The 24,238-nt window shown below is 39.9% G+C and overlaps 2 protein-coding genes across 2 annotated transcripts in view; both read right to left on the bottom strand.

Annotated features, from left to right (window-relative positions):
• Positions 1 to 23,480, bottom strand: LOC116845439 (tyrosine aminotransferase). Its single transcript, XM_032818115.1, has 11 exons — positions 23,148 to 23,480; positions 17,624 to 17,728; positions 16,137 to 16,204; positions 14,827 to 14,985; positions 8,874 to 9,065; positions 7,537 to 7,619; positions 4,771 to 4,840; positions 2,599 to 2,727; positions 2,330 to 2,413; positions 1,967 to 2,065; positions 1 to 398 (listed from the first exon to the last, which is right to left on the bottom strand). Exons 1-11 carry the CDS (start codon positions 23,290 to 23,292, stop codon positions 237 to 239), a joined length of 1,296 nt encoding a protein of 431 aa, XP_032674006.1. The 5' UTR covers positions 23,293 to 23,480; the 3' UTR covers positions 1 to 236.
• The window catches only part of LOC116845440, a 1,355-nt gene continuing 407 nt past the window's right edge, over positions 23,291 to 24,238 (bottom strand). Inside the window, exon 2 of the mRNA XM_032818116.1 lies at positions 23,291 to 23,573. Within this exon, the coding sequence (XP_032674007.1) occupies positions 23,327 to 23,573 (247 nt within the window). The 3' untranslated portion in view covers positions 23,291 to 23,326. The remainder of the gene's footprint in view (positions 23,574 to 24,238) is intronic.

Raw genomic sequence — 24,238 nt, 5'->3', positions numbered from 1 at the left:
GAATGTTACATATCGAATGTTCATATTACATACATAATTGTACACTTATAAGCAATATTATAGAAAATTAAAAATACACATGTACATATACACAAAAGTAAACCAAGGCCGAGGAAGAGGCTCTTTTTTCTTTTCGGGAACAGTCGTCACGATTCGGATCCGATCGGAGAGAAAATAATCAGCAGGGTGCTTAACGGGAGTTTTCGAGTTCCGTGGCGTGTGTTCAGCCTCCCTTTTTAATATGAGATTTCGACGTCGACGAAATTGTTCCTGCCAACAATCTCCGCCGTTTTATAATGATGTCTCTCGCAGAATTCTTGAATTCTCTGACAAGCTTCCTCAAGCATGTCACTCGGCAGGGTGATTACCAGCCTCATGTACGAGGGAAAATCGAAGCACTGCGGAATTAAGAATTAAGAACGCGGGACATTAGTAAAATCGCGTTATATACCGTAAGAAACGATTTTCACACCGATTGCTCTTTACACTCTTTCGCGATATGATCAAAACTATCGTTCCTAAAATAAGCTATTATTTAAAGCAGAGCTCGGAATTAGTTGCCCATTCCGGCCGATTTTCGGAAACTATACCTACTATCTTCCCTTTGCCGCGAGCGGGCCACGAAAATTACGGCCAGTCGTGGCTTCAAGCTTGGAGGCTCGACCGTCACTTTTGTGGCCCGCTCGCGGCAAGCAGAAGATAGAAGGCGTAGCTCCTGAGAATCGGCCGAAATGGGCAACAAATTCCGAGCTCTGATTTAAAGAACACTCTAGAAACTCGGAAAACTCGTTATATTTCTGGCTTCGTAATTAAATGCAAATTTGAAAATTAAATTTTGCAAAGAATATTTATTCGCGACTTATCACGGAAATGATAGACATCTAACATCTCTAATTTTGTAATTTCGAGAAAAAATATACGGTCTCTGGTTCCAATTCTGGATAAAATGACTTTTGAAAGTTGATTTTTGAATATAAAATTAATCGAGGTCACAGTGAAATTGTTCCATAAACGCTTAATTCGCAAATTCATGTCGCGGTTAATTTAACACAGCAGTAATACATATATTTCAAACTGTTTTCGCGTCCATATCATTTATCACAATGTTTTTTCAATGTATACGAACGGTAAATATCCCGCCAATGCCGTACACATAGTGTTAATCAAGAGAAACCCTTCGCGTTTTTCCATAAGCATACGAGCTTGCTTAAATATGTATTGAGGGAATAACGTTTGGTATTTATAACTATGATCATATATAGAAAAATAATTACTCTAAATTATGGTCAAGACAACCATTTTGTAGTCAATTATACTATAATTTTAGTGATAATAACCTTATATGCATATTATACCTTATATTACTACTACTATCTTCTACTAGTAGTAACAAACATATAAGATTATTATCACTAAAATTATAGTACAAATGACTAAAAAATATCTTGATAATAATTTATAATAATTAGTTCTCTATATGATTATAGTTACAAATATCAAACATTTTTCTCTCAGTATGCATTTGTGCATATTCGCGCACGCGAAAGAGCGAGAGAAATAGAGACGTACATATATATACAGGATGTTTCAAAAAGGGCGAGCTGGCTATGCAGTTATATTTTTTTCATCAAATTGAATACAAAATTTTCTTTTACGACAGTGACTAAAGCGCTTAATTAAAAAGTTAATTTCGAATCAAGGTTAAAAGAATTCATTTCGATATGTTAATACATACAATAATATTTATTTAAGTGAATTTCAAAATTTCTAAAAGAAAAACAAAAATTAAAGGATATACTCAAAATATCCGTCTTGATGTGAAGAATATAGCTAATATATAGCTAATATATAGCTAACATATAAGAATATAGCTAATATATATAGTCAACTCACCCTTTTCCGAATACCCTGTATATAATCTAGAATTAAAAATGATCAATTGATGATTTAAACGTCAGAAACGAACCTGGCCGGGCAGGCAAAACACAGATTCTTCCATCAGCAGCCGCTGCACGAATTCGAGGTCGGAATTAAATTCCGGAAAACACGGCAGATCGATGTAGACCTAGAAATCGATTCAATAATTTATAGTCCGTAAATTGCGCCGCCGGGCTCACCTTACTGATAGTATTTGCATTAACGTATAAATGGCGGTGGCGCGCAGGGACTAATTGTACGACCTATTTATCGTGCGCTCGATTAACATTCTCGCGCGCGCGCGCGCACGGCTCTATATGCCGACGGCTACGAACTGTCGGGCGACGTGCGCGATATGATTCTTGAAATTACGCGAGGACGCGACCGGACTAATTTTAATGGAAATAATTACCATCATGTACATCGCTCCGTCCGGCATTATCGGCTTTAGGCCCGGTATCTTTACTATAAAGCTGTACGCCAGTTTGGAGTGCGACTGTAACAATTAACGTTACGATTATTCCACGGTAGCTGTTGTAATATGAGATTAATTTGTGTACATAGAGAGCGCATGCGTTCGTTGTGCGCGAAGATAAATAAAATCTGCCTCGATAATGATGATACGTGTAGAATTCTGCGTCTGCGAGAGAAATTTGTGACTGCAAATCGGCAAAAACTCACGTATAATGTGTGAATAATGTCGTCGAAAAAGTTCTGCGGCGTTTTCCGAAGTATCGCGGGCAAGGCGCCCTGGATGATGGTGTTACTGCCAATTATTCGCTGGCTCAAGCAATGCAGGCCTTTGCGAATCTGTGGGGGAAAAGTAAACAATTTATCAGTCTTACGTTTATTGTATAAATCTTATATTGCCAATATTTTCGAGACAAAAAAAAAGTTGACCTTCAGATCTTTGAAGTTACTCCGCCTACAAGTAAATCTACCTAAAAGTTGCACTCCGATTTCTTTCTAATTTAGCACAAATATAGAAGTACAAAAAATATTTAGGTCATATTTTTTTATTTTGGTCCAGTTTGAGTTTCATGGGCAGTTTATAGCTTTTAATGTTCTCACTCCTATCATCAATAAGTGCAACAAAAATGTATAAGAAAGTACTTCTATATTTGTGCCAAATTAAAAAGAAATCGGAGTATACCTTTTGAGTAGGTTTACTTATTAGATAAAAGCATCTTATAGTGGTAACATTTTTCTTTTCGTAGTAGAATAACTTTTCGAAGATCTGAAGATCTTGTCTTTAGTTTTTGCTTCGAAAACGTGTTTTGTTTAAATATTTTATTATTCGAAGATACTGTAGGTACCTCACATCAATAGTTACTGATTTACTTTGTTTTTAAACTATTTTCCATCATATTTAAGGTAAAAGTAATTCTCGGACACATGCCTAATCTTGGACATTCTTATTGTTTTGCTTTTTAAATACGAATATTTAAACTTTCAATATGCGTGGAATTTATATACATACTCAATACTTGTATATATATTTTATGTTAAAAATTTATATATTTATATTTAAAGACCAAAACAAAAAGAACGTACAAGATTAGGTTTGTGTCCGGGAATTGGTATTTTTACCTTAATAATTACGCGAGTTTGAATAAAGTGACATGAAATTTCATAACGACTGCGAGATATACATTGAATTAAGAAGAAGCAACGAGTAAATTCACCGTGTGCAATTAAGCATGCGCCAAGTTTCATAAATTTATTTCACATATTTAGAAGAGAAGACGGTATAAAGGGTTTTTCATACGCGAGGAATTATACAAGCTCTCTCAGTGAATCCGGACAGATGTAGAAACTCTCCCAAAGCGAGCCCGGTGCTCGGTCGAGTCAAGTAGGGCGCGAATCACTTTTAAAACCTTGAATGGCATCTCGCGAAAACTTCGTATGTTGTGAAACACTAAAACGTGCCGAAAATTGACAGGTATTTACCGGGCCGTTCGATGCTCGCCTATTCGAAAGCATCGTCAGAGAAGCAAATATTCACCTCTTTCTTTCAAAGTCCGACGAAGCACAAAAATGTATAAAAAAAATATATAACTCTGTAGACACATGAACGTAAAAAGGAAAAGAATAGCGCATCTCGAAGTCTTAAAAAAACAAAAGAAAAATAAAATCTGATTTTCTCGATGTGTTACAGAAATTACATATAGTCTGCAACAAAAAGATCCCGTTTCTTTTCGATCTGTTTGGAAATAGATGAAAATTCCGAGAATAATTTTCAGTTGCTCTGAAACTCGTCCAAAATGTAAAGTGTGTTGCAATCTTTTGGTCGCGACTACACCTTAGAAGTCGAATAGTAATTATGATTTAATAACATTTTTTTTTAATTTCGACATGTCGTATAGAATATTTAGCAGTTAACGTTCCGCGACTAATGTAAAAGGATCTATTTGTATTTTTATGTTCCCTCGTGCGTCACTTATGCGATATGCGCGCATAAAACTCATCCGGGCTCGATTTTGCACTAGGATCTTCATCGCGATTACTTAGCCGCTCCCGCGAAACGACTCCGGCAAAGTTATTAAAGAGCGCGAAAATAATCGGTTACGGCGTGCAGAGAGCGCGGCGGTTTAAACTTCGTCCAAGACGATGGCGCCTTCGCAACTCGGCGTGGAATTAAGGACGTGATCGGCGCCGGTTGCCAAAGGGCCGAACTTTAATGGTCGGAATAAAGTTTAATCAACGAAATTTAATCCAATCCCCGCGGAGTCGGCGGCGGCGGCGGCAGTGCCGAACTCGCCGGGACATGCCCGGCCTCGTTACGGAAACAATGCCGCCGGAGAAGCAATTATTTTCAGGCTGTCACGTATTGTGCCGCGACCGTTTACCCACCTCGGCCTCCAGGACGTTCTGACGATCGTGGATTATTATCCAGCCCATACGCCAGCCTGGAACTAGAAATCTGTGGGAGGAAAAAAACACACACATACTGAGTGAGAGAAAACGAGATAGGTCCGTCCTGCTTTCAAGTTGATGAATTTGCATAGGCGCATTATGCGTATTCGCGTGGAAAAATCGATCGATCGCGTGTCTAATATAAATAACGCAACGATGTTGCTGCGTCTGTTACATTGGAGATATCCGCGTCTGATAAATTCCTCCCGTGCATATGCATCGCGCGAAACTATGCAAGTCCGCTCGCGTAGATTGCATTTGTACACGAACAGAATGTTACAGTTTTTCTTTTCCTTTCTTTTTCATATCGATTCTTTTCAATTTGACTAGGTTCTCCTAAAATACACTGTGAGGTTCTCTTGCTAAGGCACATGATAAATTTTGCTGGGAACAGCAACTTTTATAATAGCACATTTTAATTTCTAACACATATGAAATAAAGCATAGTCTATTACTGCAGAATGTCGATCTATTATTCGGTTGCAGGATTCTATTCTAAAAATAGAAATTCAATATACCGAGGAAATTATTTAAAAATTGATGTGTGGGATGCAGTTTATTTCTATAAAGTGAACTTTTACCTCACAAATAAATGTTTAAGTATTTTTCTCTTAGTAAAGAATCTAAAATTCCATAATAATTTTCACTATAAAATTCTCTCCGTGTAAAGATACACATCGTGATTATCGCGCATTCTTCCAAGATAACTTTATATCACAATAGAAAGAAGATTCTGGTTGCAAATATAATGTTTATGAAAAGACAATCATAAAGTTATCATATTATTAATATAAAATAATCGTGAGATAAAAATCAATAATTAGTAAAATATAATCATGAATTAATCGAGAAAGAGAGAGAAGATCACATTACTGTTGACGTTTCTGGGCTGCGAATTAATAGTTTAATATCCGTGAAAAAATCATCCACGCTTTATTGATTACTTTATCCTGAACGATTAAGCCGAGATCGTATTTCCGCAATTTCGTGCGATGCAACGTTCCGCCAGTTGTTTTGCAGTCGCGACGAGAGAAGTGAAACTGCGTTTCCGCGGCTGGGCAGCCAGAGCAGAGTTGTCTTTATTGCGATACGCAATCGTATTGTTTAGCGTACGGTCGCAAAAAGTCTGGCGTACACAGGACGAGCTCGTACACAGAGCAAGTTGCGCTCTTTATCTTCCGGAATAATTCATTTATCTTCGATGGCATGGAAGAGGTTCGAATCAGAATTACGGGAATTAATGTGGTATCCTTAACTGGGTTACACACATCTATTCTGAACACGAATGTGTATGAGTAGCCGTGTGTATATTAATGATGTAACACTGCATTTTGAAATAATCTCGTTTGCTTTAGCACTCTCCTTCCTTCCCGATACAATTTCTCGTAAATTCGAGTGCATCTGTTAAATAAAAAGAAGCAGCACGGTCGCTTTTAATTAATATATCTGAATCAGGATCGGAATATTATACGCATTTGCGCGTAGATTAATATGCGTGCGAAAAGTTTTCTCTCTCTCTCTCTCTCTTTCCCTCTCGAAAAAGGGACTCGCGATCGATCCCAAAACTTTTATTTTGATGTGCTGCCGTCGCGTTCAATATGGCCGTTTTAATAGAAGCTCGTTAGCGATGTTTATTTATCAAATTATCACGCTACTCCCCCGTCCGCCATTATATAAATGGGTTTTGCGCCCGGCGTTTATCGATCTATCATTGATCTATCTGTCATTCGCTTTTTGTATTTTTCATCTTGTGATCACGCGTACATATCGCTGAATTTTGCATGAGAAACGCGATTTAATGCTTACGTACACACCGAAGTAACTGTTGGAGGGGGAGGAGGAGGCCTCAGCCGCGAAATTTGCGGCGTATAAAACACACCAATACGCGCCACAATCAAAGACTTAACAACAACTGCGAGAACTCATTTACAACTGGGGTACAGCGCGAGAGGCGGCCGTAAATTAAGTTGCGTTTCAAATCTGATACCGCCGGAATAATGGGAGCATAATCGCGCGAAACTTCGTAATACCAGCGCCGGATCGCCGTTCACGACGTCTTTATTCACGCTCGATCGAGCCTCGCTTCATTTTTGAAAACTGAGTGAAAAGTCTCACGGTCGGCCGCTCGCCTCCCGTAGATTTCTTCAGTCAACTTCACGAGCGACACTTTTATTCCACGCTCTCGTAATAAAAGATAATAGGAGGTAACGTGCTGAGAGTAATTGAAAACTTGGAAACGTGAAAAGGACTTGCCTCGGTGGCGCATTCTGAGAATTATTTCGACCGACGCAGCGCGCTCGCGACGTCCAAAATCGCAACGTTTTCTCCGTGTCCTTCATTGTGTACACGTATAAATGTTATTTGAACTTTTCCGCGCTCCGTGTGTTACTCACATCTTTCAGACGAAGCGTCCAATTCGTGGAGGCGCTTATATCTCGCGACGATTTTGACCTTTTAGTCTCGTTTCGCTCTCTTTCAAATTTGTTCCCGTGACGCCTTCCTGAAATCTTCAAGTGTTAAGTAACGCGTGACAATGTATTTCAAGAGGGCAGATTAGCCGCGTGTCGTATCTCGTTTAATACGTCAAAATTGCGCGTTACGCGCGCGAAAAATTCTGGCACGCCGCGCGCGAGAGGCCCCCCGTCCGAGTTGCGCGAACGCCAAAATGCGGATATTTTATAGTCGCTGCACGTTCCGACGTACCTTTTAGTCAGTCCGCTGCACGATAAAATAGGAACTTCGGTCGATAGAGACGCTAACGAGTGGAAAGTCCGTCCTGGAAATACCTGAAAACAGCGGGGAGGTGAAAAATGTATTTGCGCATAATGGATACATATGTGTGTGTTGCACGACTGCGCGTGCAAACGCGTAAACGTACGAAATAACGTAAAACTATCGCGCTCCTACATTACTCTGTTTCATCTTGAATTAATTCATTGTAAATTACGAGTGAAATCGCAGCGAGTGTGTACGCAAACGTCAATTTTTTCCTCTTCGACGTGTACATCGAGTATTTTTCGCATAACGTTTAATTTCCTCTCGTGAAAAAACTATCTCTCGCAATACGGAAAGGCGCAAACTATGACTACATTCGCGAAATTCGCTAAAATAAAAAGTTTTTATACTGAAAGAAAAAAAATATCCGTAAAAATAAAAAATATTTATTCAGTAGGCACTAGTATATTTACTTCAATCTAAATTCTTTTGTTTAAACAAAACAAATAATTGCTCTTTCGTGAAAGAAAACAGTGTTAGGAGAATATATATTTTCTCATTTAAAAAGAATTTTTTTAGTATAAAAAAATATATATGTGTAAATACATATATTAGTGCGAGTAAATATATTACTGTACGATAAAAAAAAACATCCGGTATTTGTGTCGAAATCGATCCACGTAGAAATTTTTTATTAAATTTTTAGCATAGCCGCCTCATGAATTTAACGTACTGTCGTTATATTGTTTTGTGACTACGTTGAGTTCATATTTTTAAGTGCTAAAATAATACGATAGCGTCAAAATGTAAAATTTTTGCGCTAATATTCGACATATTATTCGCGTCATTTGCTCGCATGTTCGCTATGTATTAATTAACACAAAAATTAAAGTAAATAAATTAGGACATGTGAAATGTATTAAATTTAACACGAAATGTTTCACAATGTAGTACCCACCAGATAGATATTTTTTATTTTTTAGACATTTTTTTCTCTCAGTGTAGAATAAGCAGCGAGAAAATGCCGAGGTCAAGAAAATTCGAAGTAAATTACGCTCGTGCACAAAATATCTTCCTCGCGATTGCAATTTCGTTAAAACGCACCGTATATCGTATCGCGATAATAAAGAATCCCGTTCTCAGTCATGGCATGTGTAAAACGCACCCTCTCCGGATTCGGGATGTCGTGCATACCTGTTCTGGATTAATTGCCCCCCTCTTTCGAACAAAAGGACGCGCGGCGCGCGCTTTATTTGTCGCGCAAATGAAACGATTTGTCATTTGATACTTGGGGGAGAAAAGAAGCGTAATATTTGGGTACGTACCATGTGCTCGTAAATCTCATCGGCTATAATGGGTACGTAGTAACGAGCGGCGACGTCGAGAATGTCAAGTATATGGTCACGGCTGAACACGGAGCCACACGGATTCGAGGGATTGTTTATTACAATCGCCGCCGTTGACTCGTCAATTTGTGCCTCCAGGTCGTCTAGATCGATCTCCCAACCGAGCTCCGGCTAGAAACAAATGATTAATATTAATAGGATACACTCGTGAGTAGGGATGTGCGATTTTGTGTATTTTTCTCATAAAACAATGAGACTATTTCTTTATTACTTTTTTTTATTAAAATATTAATGGCCACCAGTATTAAATATAGTAATCTTTATTAATATTCTGGAACATGTATATAAAAACATATATATAAAATATATATAATTTATCAATAAAGAGTAATTTATTAATCGAGAAGTTTTATTTAATTTTATATAAATATATTTTATACATAAAATAGAAATTTAGCTGGAATATATGATTTTTATGTATATGTTTCAGTAGATTATCAAAGATTACTACATTTAATATTGATTCTCATTAATACTTTAATAAGAAAAGTAGTCTCACTGTTTTATAAAATTAAAAATGTTAAAAATGTTAATAATATTCATAAATAATTATAATTAATTAAATATATATTAACACATTCTTGTATATTTTATATCCTAATAAGACACATTTTAAAAATGTTTTAAAGTTAACGATTTGGAAATAAGTTCTGTAAAAGGTCTTCCATTTTGCCCCATATAAAAAATAAATTAAGGTTAAGTGATGTTTCTAACAGATCATCATTTGGTTTCATCATATACTTTCATTTCTAATTATTTCTTCACAGTAAAATTTGTTTTCTTATAATGAACATTTGAAAGAATACGAAGAATAAATTTTGAATAAATTTTGACTCAGTACGAAGAGAGAGAGAGAGAGAGAGAGAGAGAGAGAGAGAGAGTTTATTTATTTATTTTTGATACATTTAACATTTATTTAAACATTACGGTTTCCATTATGCCCCAAATTCCCTGATCAAAAACCACGTTAGCGATATAAAATCGCGGACAATTCTAAATCGCATTTACGACATAAAGTCGCGCGCGACTTAAAATCATTTTGCAGTAAAAATTGCAATGCGATATATTGTATTGGTTGCGATTTTTAAAAAAGATCGCATTGCGATACACAATTTCATGAATCGCACATCCCTACTCGTGAGAGTCTCTTCCCCTCACACACATACAGTCACACACAACTCTCCCGAATCCTCACACGCACACATACACACTCACTACACCTTCTATCCTATTCTCTTGTATCCTCACCCTTTCTATGCTATACGATATATATTATACAGAAGTGTCCCGGAAACCGCGCCACTTCCTTTGCAGGTTCTGACAGTCTGCTCGCGGATTATGCTTTAGCGGCAGAAATGGGTTTCAACAATTTCGCGACGAAATTTTCATAAGACCCATATTTTAAAGAGATTTAGCTTGAAACTCGGAAGTTAGTGAGGATGTTCAATGTAGAATTTTACAAAGCTGCGAAAGCTGAGGAGGCAGGATCGATTGCGAATTTGTCGGAGAAGGATCCGCGACAATAGAGCGCACGGTTGCGATGGAACTCAAATTGAGTTACGATAAAATCACACTGTGCTCTTTATGAGCTCGTGACAATCATATTAAGCCATTAACAAGTGCACGAATGCCCCCAAAATTTGTGCACAATTCCGCGATTACCATTTCCCTTCAATTCTTCAGATTCCGCGATCCGTTACTTTAATAATGTAATTTTTATGATATCCCCGTGTGTGTGTCTGACACGTATTTGATACTAGCTTAAACTACCCAACGTTACCTAAGTTCATCATAGTGTCAAGGTGGAATATTTTCCAGATTTTCCGCAGAATTTTCTAACTATACAAAATTTAGTCTAGATCGGTCAAAGGGTTTAGGAGTTAATAAGGAACATATAGACAAATATTTTATTTTATTATATATATATATAATATATATATATTAATAATATATATTATATACATATATATATTTTTTTTTTTAATTTTCGTTATTCGCGAGTACGTATTAACCGTATGTATCTGCGCAGAAACTTGTCTCTGCTAAAATTAAAGCTCCATCAAACAGTCGGGAGCATTGTGATGTTTAAAACTTTCCCCGCTCGGTGTACGGTATGCGTGTGTGTGTATTTGTTTGCATTAAATTGCATCGCCATATTGGGCCGATCCAAACTCTGAAAATCATTTCGGCTGACGTATTGTTTTCGCGCGTACAGCTTCTCGGATGAAGCAACTTTTGCAAAAGCGTTTTTAACAGACTCAACGGGATCGAGTGAAAATACTGAAACGCGCGCGAGCTGCTACGAAATATGATAAGATGTCGTAGACAGACACACCATGATATGCACACCATAGCGCACGAACTTCTAGCGCATTCCGCCTTGTAGACAATTAAAGTTACGGCGGTGCGGTTGTAATTGCTTCTCGGAGGTAAAATACTTCACGATGCGAGACGACGACGAGCGAGCGGAGGGCGAAAAGAGCGGAAAGCGCGGCGAAACGTTAAAACTCGCCGCCAGGCGAAGCTGAAAAGAGTGGAAACTGCCTCATTAGCACTTCGGTCCGATGTTTGAAGATCTCCGAGCGAGCGCACTGATTCATCGTGTAAATAGACGGGCGATTTAAATATGATTTCGCGCCGTTTAAAGCCATTACGCGATAACGTCGGGACGATTGGCCCGGAGTCTGGATTCTGCGCTAACGCGTGAATGCCCGTGCAAAAGATTTGCGTCGAAACGCGAAATCTCGCGATAACAGGGAAAGAAGTCGACGAGGTTGCTTGAATCGAATTGCGAAATTACGTACGAAGACGTTGAAAATTAAATGCTTCGCCGAGCCGAGGAACCATCGCGCACAATAAGATGCAAATCTGTTGAACTTTTTAGCTGCGGAATATTTCCGCGGAGTGTTTCCGCCATTATCGCTTGCGAGACGTAGAAATTAAAAGTGACTTTTCACGCATTCATGAGTTCGCGACGGGAACCTCTTTTACATCTTGTTTATTTAATGAGGTAGTGGATCTGGAAATCTTCGATCAAGTTCTCCCGCGAGATCAATCTGCTTATCGCGTGGATGGATATGAAAAATAAATCTCTTTCTTACTGCTCTTTTATGGTGATGCGTGTAAGGGTGGAGAGGCAAGTAGAAAAGACCGATGGTCGTTCAAGACTCTTGACCCCTTGTCGCGAAATTCTTGATTGCTGAAGTCAAAAGCGAAAAAATACACCCATAATGCACCATAAAAATATGCAAAATGACACGTGCAATCCGTAAAATACCAAGTCGTAATTCTGATCCTATTTTCAGCCTTATTACCTATTCTATTTAACATCTATTTTGATATTCTCAAACCTACATCAAGCTCTTTTGATTCTATTTAACTTACCCGAGTCAAAATTTTGTCTACTTTTAGCCTCACTATTCGATCTCAATATTCTATTTAATGCCTATTTTGATATTCTCAAGCCTAATCAATCTCTTTTGAGTCTATTTAACTTACTAACTTTGCCGAGAGATCTTTCTTAGGCACCACAAGTGATATTTGGTGTGTTTTCTACCAATTTAGAGATACTAAGTAGGATTTCAATTTCCATGTGTATTAAGCATACACACTCTCTCAAAATACACAAATATTAGAAAGTTTAGATTAAAAGGCTGAAATTTCGATTCGGGTTATTTCACCATTCCATCGCGTTAATTTTACGATTATTTGTTGATTATTGGAGTGCAAGGAGAGTGCTGAGATTATTTCACAGATCCGCTCAGTCAATTGCAAGTGCCACTTTGCGAACACATCATTTCATCACAATGTATTCTTCTGCATGAATTTTTTAGCGTGTATTTTCTCGCTTGTGACGTCATAATGGATCGAGATATCGCGACGAGGAAACGAGAGCTTAATCATCATAACCTGCAATTTGTAATGTGAAAAACGACGGTAATTCCCGACACATCTAATAGAATATGCGCGATTAACGCGATAAGAGATTCCGTTCAGTCACGTTCCCCTCTCGTCCTGCCCCCAGCTCGTCCTCGCGAAACACTAAATAAATGGAATATTATGCGGCGTCATTGTTTTTCGTAAATGAATGCATTCGCACCCTGGGTGGTTAATAAATTTGAAGATACTAACGAAACGCGCGGTATATTTTTGCATATAAAGCCGGCGCGCTCGCTACAAGTGGCCGGGTCCCGCCGCTTTAGAAGTGCGTTTAGTAATAACGCGTAACTCTCAAGAAATACGGCGCGGCCGATGTTATGCGTATTTCTTATTAATGACGATGCGACACGGTAGTGTAGCGTGTAATGCCGCCTAGGGATGGGCGATATCAAGTCGATTATTTTGACAACGATTTCTGTTTTATAAAATCGATTATCGTATGATGTTTTATCAACTTGATTATTCCTTAGACGATAGTTTTTTTGTTCGATGTTCTTAAAATCGTCGCTAAACTTTTTGGCCCGTATTCTGAGTTCTCTTTTAACAATAAATGAGCCTCTAAAAGTGGCTTATAAGCTTTCTAATTAGCTATGAATCACTTTTAGAGGCTCATTTATCGTTAAAAGAGAACTCAGAATACGGGTCTGTGTCCTGATTGGACACAACCAACCGGTGCAAAGAATTATCTAATGAATTAGATCGAACCAATCATAAGACAACATAATGTCTGAAATCGGGACATAAGATGTCTTAAAGATCATCTTTAAGATGTTTTTTAGACAATTTACGTATAAATGTCTTTAGGCGTCTTAAAGATTATCTTTAAGACATCTTATGTTCCGATTTTAGACATTATGTTGTCTGGATATAATCTGTGTCCAATCGGGACGTAGTCAATCGAGTTCCACCCGTCCTACATGCAGTAGCCATTACAACTTTGTCAAAAAAAATATATATAGCAATGATATTTTAATTATAATATAGATATTTTTATTGTATTTATTATATACAAGTCTTTATATAGATATTCACCATTATTAAGTAAAGATTATTATTAGAGATATTCGAATTAATCGATTATTATCGATGTTTCTAATATTTTATCGATTATAACAAATTTATACATTTTGTAATCGATTTTTTGGAAGTCAATTTTTTTTTCAACATCACCCATCCCTAATGTCGCCTTCTTTCACAGCCACGATTATTACAGAGCACATAGAGAGCGCGGCCGCTGTCGCGCGCTGCGATATCGATCAATATTTCACGCGCTATCGCGGCAACATGAAGTGTTGTTCGGCGCGATATTCGTTATGTTGTTCACAGCCGCGCTCACGGTGAACGGATAAATTAAGTGCTGATTAATTTAATAATTGGAGAAACGATTAAATACAGAGATACAATCGTGTCCACGATTTTTTGAAAAAGTGCCGCTTGACCCGACAATGTTGATGACGCGAGTCCAATTTACTCGCTGAATATTAATTTTGTTCACCACTTTATTCTCGAGAAGAAATTCGTAAGTCGTTCTTTCGCCATCTATTTTTCTTTTGCTCGATTTTAGAGAAGTAGAACAGAATGTTCTATTCTGTAGAAATAGAACGAGATGATGAGAAGTAGAATTTCGGAGGAGAAAAGCTTCACCCGTGTGCACTGATAGAGAAAATATTTATTCTGGTTATGTGGATACTCTAATGACATATTTACTCAAATCTGAATTCTCCTATTTTAAATAGAATAAACAATTGTTTTCATGAAAAGCTCAACTTTTAAGTTTTAAGAAAATGTATGTTTCCTTGTTTGAAAAAAAGTTTCATATCAGTATGTAAGTAAAGATATGTCATTACCCACTTGAATGAACGTTTCTTATTTCTTGTTTTTTTTCTTTCAGTGTGGGAACGCTCGTTTTCTCTTCCTCGGCGAGGATACTTACGCGTAAGTCGTACGATTTGACCGTAATACTAAGACCTTCCGCCAGCGTTCGATAGATCGAGAAACCAGGGCGTGGAATCAGGATGTTTTGACCGGCTCGGGCCAAAGCCGTGATGGACATGTCAAGTGCGCTGGAACATCCGCTGCACAGGATCACGTCCTACGGAATAGAGATAGAAAATAAGTCACTCCTCCCGTACTGTCTTGCGCGTCTTAGTGAACGCCGACCGCACGTGCGAAAGTATTTCTCGTATCGACAAAAAAAAGGAAAAGAAGGCATTGTTCACATTTTCTTTTTCTTTTTATCATTGCCCGTAGCACAGTTTTTCGACAATTTAAATTTACTGACAATACGATGACGATCTCGACGTTCTCGTATCGGAGAAAAGTCTTTTGTAGCAAGATCGAACGAAAGTGCAAGCGGATTCTATGCGGCGACTCGTCTCATGAGATTTTTGCCGCTTTTATCGGCAGCAAACTCACCGAACGCGGCGATGAAAGCACACGATTAAAAGCGTCGCTTTTCCTCTCGCAATGAACGGTACAATGCTGTGCAGCGTGCAAAAGAACTCTAAGCTCGACTCGGTCATTGTCATCCGGCCGACTGGATAACGTAGCGCGCGAGCAGCACTGCCGCGTAATTTTATATTCAGTCGAATAATTGGAGTGGTTTGCAAAATCGAAAACCAATTTAATTCGCAGGTGTCGCGTACACGTATCGTCAGTCGCCTCACCTCCACGTCGGTTGATTACGCAATCTCCGACCGTGTCTCGCGAAATTCCGCGGTGCCGGGATAATTAACGATCCTTGAGATCGTGCGAGTGGAGTATATTTGGAATGCGCGCGCGACCTCGTCGTGGAAATCGTCCCCGCGATACATATCCGCGTCGCCTATTTTCAGCCGCGACTCGGGAGAGAAGAACGAACTCGATGAATATTTCAAGAGAACTCGCGGACGAGATCGACTCGTTGACGCTCGTTCGACAGATAATAAAGCATAGATTGCACCTGCACTCTGGCGAGTATCTTTGTAAATTCGGCTCTTGCGCATAAAAAGAGGCCTTGCCGGCCTCTCCGTGCAAAACGCCGGCTGACAAATGGGCGACGTTCCGCCGAGGGAAAACGGGAGAGGGGGACTTTTTATAAAGTGTCGGAACTTGCAAAAGATAGTGCGACGTGCACGGGACGCACACGGACGAGAGAGAAATCTTGGCAGCGTGGTGACTGCCGGTGACACGAAATTCGCCTCGCGACACGTGCCCGCCGTCGATACTTGACACGGGCGCACGTGTCCGTCGATATCTGCGTACCTTGGCGTCGACTTTCACGAACTCGTTTGAGCTGTACTCCGCCACGGCCTCTCGTGCCCTCTGATAACCTGCGAATACGAGGATCAATGAACGTGAGAATATCCTTCGCGTTATCGAGCAAACGTAATTAGACGTCGCTTAAATCCCCGTTCTACTTCTCTGCCTTCCTGTGTGACGCGCTATGCAACAGATATATCTTTGTGAATAATTAAATCTGCATTATTGTGATATTCGTTAATGATTCATTATTAGAATAGACAAATGTGCGCCGACCTATCCAATATCAACGTCGAAGTAATTTACGCTATTATTTAAATGATTTAGCCGCGTGCGTATACTCTCATTTGGAAAATCGGTAATACAATAGGATATCCAGTGAAACGCGATTTATACGTTAGCTGGTAACAAATTTGCTCCTCGTTATCTCGTCCCCAGTGTAAAATTGGCCGCGACCTCGGGATTCCCAGATCGCGATCTACCGAACCTTTCAAGGTCCATTGCAAGCAATTATGTACATTCGTACATAATTGGATTGCCTCCCCAAATTTTCAATATTTCATTATTTATCAACAGGAATGTAACCTTTTTCCATGCATAAAATGTGAGTATGTAACACACAAGCGAGTTATAATTAAAATTATACAACAGTACAACAAAATAAAAAATGGAACAGTTAAAAGTATAATAGAATAAAAAATAAAACATGCAAGCATGATATTATGAAAAATACGTAAGAGAAAAGGAAACAACTGAAAATACAATGACAAAATAATGTGCAACTAAGCGGATGAATTGCAGTAAACGCAACGAAGCGCTTGAAAGAATTATATTTATATGCAAAGAGAGAGAGAGAGAGATGATTCTTTCTCTCTCTCTTTTTCTCTGTCGATATATTATTAACTATCTTAAATAGAGTAGATACTTCGTTCCAAGTCGTGAAACAGTGATTTTCCCGCTGAAAGAATCAACATAGCGATCGTATACAGAACAGAATCGTCGACACTCGAAATTGCGTAAAGTTTTTTACGAGAAGAAGTGAACGAATTTTATTTTCCCAATTTTTCATCAATGTCATCTTAAAGCACAACAAAGGTTGGCGCTTTTATGTCCATTTTATCATGGCTATAAGATTTATTGAATTCTATAGGTGAGGCAACATGCGCAAACATAAATACAATCGCGGACAGGAAGGCTGTCCGCCTGTTTATTTTGTGAGTTTAGGAACATATTCTGTCTTGTCCAATGGGAGAATTCTCCCAAGACAGATCCGAAACTCACACAAAAGTAGCGGACGATCTTTTTGTCCACGTTTGTTACATAATTTCAGAGAATCGCGCTTCGAAAATCGACGGTCAGTTTTATTTGTGTTTTTCATCAGGAGCGTTTTTCAGGCTATCTCATGAAAAAAAAAATATTTCACTCGAACGGGATCGATGCCTGGGCTTTAAAAGGTTGACGGTCTTGCGAGTGCCGCGTTCGGAAATTACCTGTGCACGGCGCGTATCCGTTGTACAATTGCGAGGCGACACTCTCTTGCACTGCCTCGATCACCTCCTTCGGTGGCTTGAGATTGCCGAAAGTCGTGGGATCACCTGTGAAAAACGACGGGCACGCTTTGAGAGGAGAGAAAGAGAGGAATAGAGTAAAGTAGAGTAGTTTATTTACTCCTGGAGTAGAAACCCTCAAAAGTTTTTAGTAATTTATGAGTACAATAGAATCAATAATAAAAAATAAACAATATAAAGAAAGAAAGAAAATTCACAGAAAAGAAATAAAACAAAAATTATTCTATTCCAAGCTTACTGACTAAGTTGCGCAATGTTTTCTAACATTGAATAAAAAATACCATGATAATGTCAGCTCTCAGACACTAATAACTCAAACACTAGCTTTAAATATTTATCAGCTATAATCAGATTTCAATATTCAACTTTACCTAGCATTATCATATTATAATATAAGATCTTTCAAACCAAACTCCTCTACAATACCACAATACTATAGAGAGAGGGATTGAGATAGAAAATCGCTAAACTAACGTTTAACGAATAACCTGGCCACGCGATTACGTGCAATTACGTAAGTCGTCGATCGCGCAAATCCCGAATGCCTCCGCGCCAAATACGCGGACGCTACACCGCGAACACAATTTCGCGTAAACACCTAATTACACGTACGCCATGTCATTGTAATTGATTACTGAATCCAAACTCGCGCGCGACGCCGAGTAGGAAACGCTGTTTACAGACATGTTGTCAAAGTGTAACAAAACGCCCACCGTCGCGCACGCGGCCCAGCCGGGCGGGCTCGTATTCTCCATATAATTGGAATTAATTAATTGTTTCCCGGGGGCTACATATATATATATAATTCCGTGCCACAGTCAATTTCTGTTGTGGAGTGCGACAACGCGGCGCGACGATATAAAATTTGAGCGCGCGCCACAGAATTTATGTAATTACAACTTTACTGTTGTGTTAATCGGGGAAGGGTTGTGCTCACCGACGTCATCGCGATTATATTTTCCGTTGATGTTTCTCCATTTGCAGTCGATGTCAATCAGCGGTTTGCGCGGGCGTAAGCTCGCGCTGACCGGGATTTTTGAACGCTTTCACTCTGCGTTATTGTTTTACACGCATTACGCGTATACGTGACAACATGTGCCGAGTTAGATATTTTCGAATTATCATTTTTATCTATTGCCATCGGCCCATTGTCGCCTCGGATTGTTTCACGATGTGTGTATGTCGCGTAGAATGCGATCTCTCCCCGTTGACTTCTTCTCCCCGATGATAAACCAAAAGAGTGAAGATAGATAGATAAAAGGACACCAAACGGACTTCGTCGCTTATACCGCGTAAAAGCGCATTTTAATTTTGATTAATTTTTGGGAACTTTTTTTTTTGTTATAATGTCCAATTAACACTCGCGCATTTGCGTTATCGAATATTTTACGAAATATGATATCGCTGGCTAAATATGGATCTCTGCTCATTTCGCCGTGTAATGAACGAGCACTATCTCTCTTTCTTTCTCTCCCTCTCTCTCTCTCTCTCTCACACCAGTCCCGTTTTAAATTCGCCGGTACAATTTCTGTTTGAAAATTTGACATATGCTCTTTTTCGTTTTCTTTCTTTTTTTAAGAGGAAAAAATTTCGGTAGACTTACTTATTTTTCTGTCGTTTTCAATGCGTTACGAAACTTGCAAACCGGTTTTGGAATATTTTTGGAACAGGGCCATATTCCGAAACTTTATCGAATGGCGCGGCGCACCGCATATACATATATCACAAAGTGTACCCTCGTGGTACCAAAAAATCCCCCGTCGAAAAAAAAAAAGAAAGAGAGAGATAAGATCTAACTTTCGTATTACCAAAAATCCTTCGAAAATCCTTCGAAATGCCGTATATTTTACATAAAGTAAAATAGAACGCGCGAGTGCTGATCCAGATGAATGTTCTTGAGCCGAATCGATCCCTCCTTCGAGATTATCGCGATCATTTCTTTGCGCGGTGATTTGCGAAAAAAAAATGAAAGAACAGATCTCGCGGACGCGGCAGCCATATTCCACTTTTGGACTTTGTAATCTTTCTCGAATTGCGTATGTATAGAATAAAAGGTAGCTCTCTGGAAAAATGTTTACAGCCGCTGGCGCGCATCCGCGTAGGATTTGTATCGGAATATATTTAGATTAGCGTGCTCGTGTGTCAGTTCTATTCTATTTCGCTATAAAATTTGCTGAGGACTGCGCTCCGGACGTTTTTCCGATACATCCTGACACATCCGCATTTTGCGCCACTCGCGCGCTGCAAATGTTAAGGGGACTCACGCGTCACTACCACCGCCTTTTAACTTTTCACCGCTTATAAAACTCTGCGCCGGATAGTTAAAATCGCGTATCCCGGCGCGGAAAGCCCGAGAACTTGGCGAAGAATTGAAAAAAGTTAACGGAATCACCAAACAAAATACGATTAAGTTTGATCGGGGCCGAAAGATTTTTTTTCATTCTTTAGTTCTGCGCGCGAATAGCTTTACGGGGAGGAAATTTCGCGGTCTCTTCCATCCCTACCGTTGGCTCTTGGGGAAATATTTTCGCGGGAACGCCGGTCGAGACACGCGCTTCATAAAATTCATCCCCTTGCCAATTAATAATAATTCGTCAGCTGCAATAAAATGATGAATTAATTCAGCTCCGAGGGAAAATTGTTCGTTCAACATTGCGTGCGTTTACTTGCGCGACATTCATGCAATCGTCTCAAAAGTGAAAATAGGAAATCAAAGAACTTCGAGAAATCAGAGGCATCTTATCTACAACATTGCGTTGCAATACTTCCACCAATCACCCCGAGCGTACAAGGTCGCTCATCGTGGAAAAATCCCCAGCATTTTAACCAGCGTTTCTTTAAATCGAAAAAAGCGCAAGGCGTCGTAGGAATTTTACCGATCAAAGCATATTGGAATTGTTCTACCGTCTGGCAAGCTCTTATGCTTCAAAAGCCTTCCAAAAAGGTTTCCAAAACAAAAAAGTTGTTTCCTCCAACAGCACGGCGAAGTCGGCAAGCGAAATATTGCTCACGTTACACCCGTGTGTTTGCGTATCAATATTTTCCCAGAGCGAACGGAACATTTGGTTCCGATATTTCCGCGTTCGGAGGTCTGTGATAACGGCGTTAAGTGGCGTTTCTTATGATGTTTTATTAATATTTATGTACAGAAAGAGAATCTGGTTAGATCAACTGGTTTTTCGTGAACACGAACGATTCAGAAATCCCGTTGAAGTTATCGGAATTCAATCTAAATTATCAAGAGTTCTGATTAACTTGAACAGAATTTTGATAGTTTTAGTCGAAATTTCTGAATCATCCATATCTCATCAGAAATTAGCTCATCTGATCGAACTTTTCTTTCCGCGCAGCATTGATTTTACATTTGAAGCAGAGGAAAAATCGTGAACTGTATTACGGGCGATTATTCGCCGTCAAAACCTCGCTAAGAGATATAGAAAAAAGCAACCACGAGTATCCGAAAAAAATGTCATCGCGAAATTCGATGGGACAACGATGGGACCGCTGCTGTGAATGATAGTAAAATTGCTCGGTTGTCTAAAAAATCACGTACGAAAAAACCGCGTGGACATCTCCCGTCGCGCGTGCGCGCGAGATCGCTTTCACGTTTTTCCTTTTCCTTTCGCAGAACAGAGGCAGATTCGAACTCGGTCCGATATTTTCAACCCGGTTTACGCGTGTTCTGGAGCTAATCAAAATACTGCACTTTCGTATTCGCCGGCGTATTCTATCCTCACACCGGGTAATTCGACCTCCCATTTTTCGCCGAGCCGTCAAAACTTTTCGCACGTCAATTGCCGGAGATCATGCATATTGAGAATCTAACTATGCTCATAGGGAACAACGAAAGTTCGCAATTTGTATGCATTTACTCGCGTTTACCGCGCAAAGCCGGCAGCGGTGGCCGCTCCACATACGCGTAACGTTTTTTTTTTGCACCAGATACCGCGGACGCTACGAAAAACGCGAATAATTTCAACAAATGATTTCATTCGGCGAATCTAACGCGATAGGAGAAGCGAAATACTTTATTCTGCGAGTTCTTGATCGTGGGAGAACGTTGCGTCGCGCTGCGTAATACGCGATCCTTCGTGCAGCACGAGCGAGCCCTTTAATTACCGTATCGTTTTATACATTAGCGAGAGCAAAGGTGTAGGGCACGTCGTAATCTGGTTCGGACGTGCACGTTGCGCTCATCTTCGCGCAGCTTTTGCAATGAAGCGCGACGTACAACCCTCTGCTTTCCTCACTCGACGGTGAACGATCGTTCTCGTCGCTTCTACCCCGTCCTTTGCTCCGCGTGGGAGGGAAAAAAAATGAAATAACCGCTTGATTGCACCACCGTGATAGACCATCTCTCGCGCTCTCCCGCCTTTCATCCCTCCTCGTCTTGTAAAACGATGAGAATCCGTGGAGTCCAGCGAACGTCGCCGGGATTCGGATATTACGGCATGAATAAACGCTCACATTCCTAGGGAAGAATTCTTGAAAGTCGTGCGATAATCGAATCGGAATTAACGAGATATTTCAAATACGCAAGTGATTGGGTACGTTCGATAAAATATCGTCAGCGAATCTATATCCTTCTTTTTTTATCTTTTTTTACATGCGCTCGAATTATCGCAATTATTCCTTATCGTAAATTCGACTTCGTATATATATATTCTCTCGTTTTTTCTTACGGATTAATCATTCTAACGAGAGATTTTATCTTTCGAGACGTTTGACAGACGCGTAATACATAAATCCATGAGGTATATTTAAGCAATATTAAATTTCACTTGTATTAAGTTTAACAATATTGTACATTAGAAATATATATACCGTGCAGGATACCTCGAATTGGTAACTCAAAGAAAATTTTAAAGCCGCTCAAATAGAAACGTGCTTAATAAATCTATATGACAGATCCTTGGACACATTTCTTAAGAAAAAATACTTGGAAATTTATTTGTGGGATATAAGATTTGTTTCTGTGAATAAAATTTATATCCCACACGCAAAAAAGCAGTATGGTTGGCCCACATATAAATCTAGTTGTACTAAACAAATCCAATATTGGATCTGACTGGCACAGATTTATGTACAGGGCAAATGTACCGTTTATTCAGTGCACAAATAAATTTTCTAGTATTTTATTCTCAGTGCATTATTGAACTTCAGTTATATTAAATTTAACACTTAACATTTTAAATGAAAAATATACATCATGCGCCCTTAGAATTGGTAACTTTTAGAAGCTAACTTTGAAAGTTCCCTGAGAGATGTTAAAAATCTAAGAGATTCAAGAGAGGACCGCGCTATTCAGGAATTAATGGTATTCATGTCGAGCCTACTAGTATGCAAATGAACGGTCGAGCAGGTTAGAAGATCAACTCGTAGAAAAGAGCGCAGACGTTCTTGCGGCGAGATATCCTCACGGGCCGATGTCCGCACACGGACTCACCGAGAGACAACGCGATCATCGACTTGTTGGGATTCGGCTCGACGACGATGTTCTCCACGATCGACCTGATGGGATTGTAGGTTCGCCTGGCGATGTCGGAGGCGCGGACGTTCCAGCGTTCACGGAAACTCACGGGCATGGACATCTCGTTGTTCGCGTAGAAGTAGCCCTCGGAATTTTCACCTGCTAATCTTCGATCTCTGCGCTGTCTCTTCGCTCTCAAAGTGTTCCCCAAGGACACGCACGGACCTTTCCACTCGCAGGTGCGACGTATATTGGATGCTCACAATCGACACGATCGACGGTCCTCGCACGGCTGGTGCTCTGCCACTGAGCCCCGATGGCGACAGCACGCTAATAATCGAAACGCTCGACGGAGGCTCGAGGACGAACGAACCGGTCGGATTGGTCTGTTCGGCGCCACACCTTCTTTCATAATTAATTAAACAGATTCCCTGCTTACGTAGGGAAAGAAAAAGAGAGAGAGAGAGAGAGAGAGAGAGAGAGAGAGAGAGAGAGAGAGAGAGAGAGAGCAGTGAGTGCTTGGAGCGACTTCGTCGTCGCACGATCGTAAACAGAATTCTGTCCTACTCTTTCTCTCCCTCTCCCTCTCTCCCCCCTCCATCTCTATCTATCGTCTCCGTCGCACCGGCGAGTTTAGAATGTAGAACCTTAACTACGGCGGTTCTATTTTGTTGCAACTCGCTAATGTTTATGCAATTATACCTTGTAACTGTTTACTCGCTCTCCGAGTTACAGTCTCGCGGGTTATTCGAGCGCCGTTTCGGTCCAACAACGATAACAACGCGACGACGACGACATCACGGACGTGCGTTTGCTCGTTAATTAAGTTCGACGCGACGCTCCGCTCCCGCCGTCGTACTTGCAGCACAATGTCCCGAATGTCGGAGATGAGGGAGCAAGTCGGCCGCGGAAACGACCGCCATCGGCGACAAATCCCAACCAGCGAGAAAGTCGGCTTTTCGCGACGCGAAAAAGCAAAGTTAAATTTTATCAGGATTTTTCGATATTTTTGCGCTATATAACTCTCTCTCTCTCTCTCTCTCTCTCTCTCTCTCTCTCTCTCTCTC

This window comes from Odontomachus brunneus, unplaced genomic scaffold (genome assembly GCF_010583005.1).
Source record: "Odontomachus brunneus isolate Ranch 3 - 2012 unplaced genomic scaffold, Obru_v1 Obru_scaffold_052, whole genome shotgun sequence".
Taxonomy (NCBI): domain Eukaryota; kingdom Metazoa; phylum Arthropoda; class Insecta; order Hymenoptera; family Formicidae; genus Odontomachus; species Odontomachus brunneus.
This window is presented reverse-complemented; position numbering and strand designations above follow the sequence as displayed.

What these genes read in the sequence shown, in the direction of transcription:
- LOC116845439 (XM_032818115.1), bottom strand. Translation starts at nt 23,292, where the DNA reads ATGTCCATGCCCGTGAGTTTCCGTGAACGCTGGAACGTCCGCGCCTCC. An exon ending in GATGATCGCGTTGTCTCTCG is followed by an intron (nt 17,729 to 23,147) that starts GTGAGTCCGTGT and finishes CGTTTTTCACAG; the next exon opens with GTGATCCCACGACTTTCGGC. An exon ending in ATGAGATTTACGAGCACATG is followed by an intron (nt 7,620 to 8,873) that starts GTACGTACCCAA and finishes CGCTGTTTTCAG; the next exon opens with GTATTTCCAGGACGGACTTT.